This window comes from Penaeus chinensis, chromosome 35 (assembly GCF_019202785.1).
Source record: "Penaeus chinensis breed Huanghai No. 1 chromosome 35, ASM1920278v2, whole genome shotgun sequence".
Classification (NCBI taxonomy): domain Eukaryota; kingdom Metazoa; phylum Arthropoda; class Malacostraca; order Decapoda; family Penaeidae; genus Penaeus; species Penaeus chinensis.
The window spans coordinates 9299285-9301784 of NC_061853.1; the positions used below are offsets into that span (position 1 = coordinate 9299285).

A 2500-nucleotide genomic window follows, 5' to 3' on the forward strand; every position below is an offset into this window, starting at 1 on the left:
ATAAACTTTTTTTTTATTATTCATTCCAGTAACCCCAGCAGTTATAAAATTTACTTTATCAGGCCAGTACTTCATCCTTAAAGACAGTTGTATATCATTAATGTGAGGAATAATTTAGGCACTTGAATTCTTATTATTTACTGTATAGACAAGTCTTGGCCATCCAAAATTTTATAATAGTTTCTATGAAACCTCATTTTGTTCTACTACAACGCAATATATTTTGCATTGCAGTAGAACAAAATGGCTATACTTGTACTAAGGCACCAATGAGCCAGTTATGAGTACTACCTGTCTCGTCTGTTTACCCTTTTCTTTAATTTATTAAAATATTTTACGTTATCTTATTTTGCTATTACTAATGTTTATAACATTATTGTAATTATTATGTTTATAATAAAAATAAGACCATCAATATTCATAGCACTAGTAAAAAATACATTTTCCCACCAATTCAAGGAAAGGTGAAATCAGGTAAGGCAGAGCCATCTATGTGTAAAGACATTTCACAAAAAATATAAAAAATTAGCATAGCCTTTTCCCCATTTTTTATATATTTTCCCCGGCGGCTATGGGTTAAAGAATTATTCATTGAATTTATTGAAGACACTACATTTTCATCAACTTGATGGCATTATTTAATTTTACCTTATGATTTCACCCTATTGCAATTTTATGTAGTAATGCCTCATCACATTTTTCTTTGATATAAATTGGAAAAACTCCTTTTTCAGGGAACCAGCCAAGCAGATTGACTACCAGTTGCCAGAGCTCCCTGAAAATGAGTACTATGGTCCAGAGCTTTCCTTCAAGCAACAGGAGTCTACTTTTAAGGAGAAGACAGTGACTCTCTCAGCAAAGGACAGAAGCAGTGGAGTAAATGTAGGATTCAAGAAGAGAAGAGCAGCCGACGACATGAAAAAGAATATGAGACGGAGAACAGATGATTTATAGTTGTTTCCTCCTCTTTTGTATTTTTTTTTTCTTTTTTGTCTCCTTCATTTTAGTGATTTTATTATGACTTATTTCCATCTTATTTGCTCTTTTTTTTATTGTCCATCTTTCGTGCCTATAATTTTCCATTTTTCCCTTTAGTATTTTCTCTCTTATTCCTTTTCTTTCTCTGTCTCTCTCTGACTTCTAGTAAACTAGCCCATTATGTGATGGTTAAAGAGACACACATTGTAATTTTGAATAAAAGCCTTGTTGATATTTTATGTATTTTTTACCAAGTTTCCACTGTGTGCTTTTAGGAAATTAAGGGGAAGAGAAGAAAGTGAGAGTATTGATTTAAAAGGGATAAACTATGAAAAGTGTTTGAAATTTATTATGAAAATGAAATATGTATATATTGTGTTTATATGTGTTAGATTGCAAACAGGTAAAAGTGCATTTATAGCTGTAATGTAATACAGGTTATATGTTCTTAAATCTAATTTCTAAAAGTCACAAAAGTAAATATGAAATAGATAAGGTTAATACCAACTTACAAGTTTGTTTTTTTTTCACATTAGAATTTAACTACTAAATTAATTTGTGCTTTTATATTTCACAATGGACTTCATTCAATTGTCTTTGTTTACAATATATTATTATATCCTTTGCATATACTTCATGTTTCCCAAGAAAAAATGTTTTTTTCATAAAGGATTAAGTAAATTACAATTTCCTGTACTTTCTTTTTCTTACCAATTATTATAACAAAAAATCAGGACACTGCCATCATTACTTGAACATCTTTTTTATCTATTTTGATATTCAATATTATTAGTATTTTCAGTGGCATGGTCAGAAGCAAATACATGGGAAAGGGGGAAAAATTATATTGATACTTGGTAATCTCTGACAACACTGAGTCTGTAGGTCTCTAGGTCTGTACAGCAAGGAAATGTGCTCATGATTATAACCCCTGATAGTTCTTGTGATGTAATTACTATTATCATGAACCTTTTTATGATCATATATAATATCATAATGATAATAATATTAGCAGTAAAAGGGATGATAATAATAATAATAATTATAATAATAATAATAATAATAATAATAATAATGATAACAATAATAATAGTAATAATAATGATAATAATAAAGATCCTGATAATAATGATCATAACAGTGATAATATAGAAAATTTTATGACTAAGAATCTTTACACTGCTAGAACTGTAGATGACACATTGAGTATATCTTCATCATAAGTATTTTGGAAGAATACACGATTAAAGATATTCACAGTGTTACAATAAACAGTAACAGCAATAATAATTAATTATGGTTATTAACATTATCGTTGCTATTATTACTATTATTATTATTATTTTTATTATTATTATTATCATTATTATTATTATTATTATTATTATTATATCACTATTTTTATTACTACAATTATCACTTTTATCATTATTATTACTGCTATCATAATTATGACTATTATCAGTAACATTTTCATTATTATTAGTGAATATCAACATTGTTGTTATTATTATCATTTTCT

The 2500-nt window shown here is 27.4% G+C and overlaps 1 protein-coding gene across 1 annotated transcript in view; it reads left to right on the forward strand.

Moving 5' to 3' along the window:
• The window catches only part of LOC125044280 (WW domain-binding protein 4-like), a 4242-nt gene extending 3030 nt beyond the window's left edge, over positions 1–1212 (forward strand). Inside the window, exon 5 of the mRNA XM_047640866.1 lies at positions 735–1212. Within this exon, the coding sequence (XP_047496822.1) occupies positions 735–954 (220 nt within the window). The 3' untranslated portion in view covers positions 955–1212. The remainder of the gene's footprint in view (positions 1–734) is intronic.
• The last annotated feature ends 1288 nt before the right edge of the window (positions 1213–2500 follow it).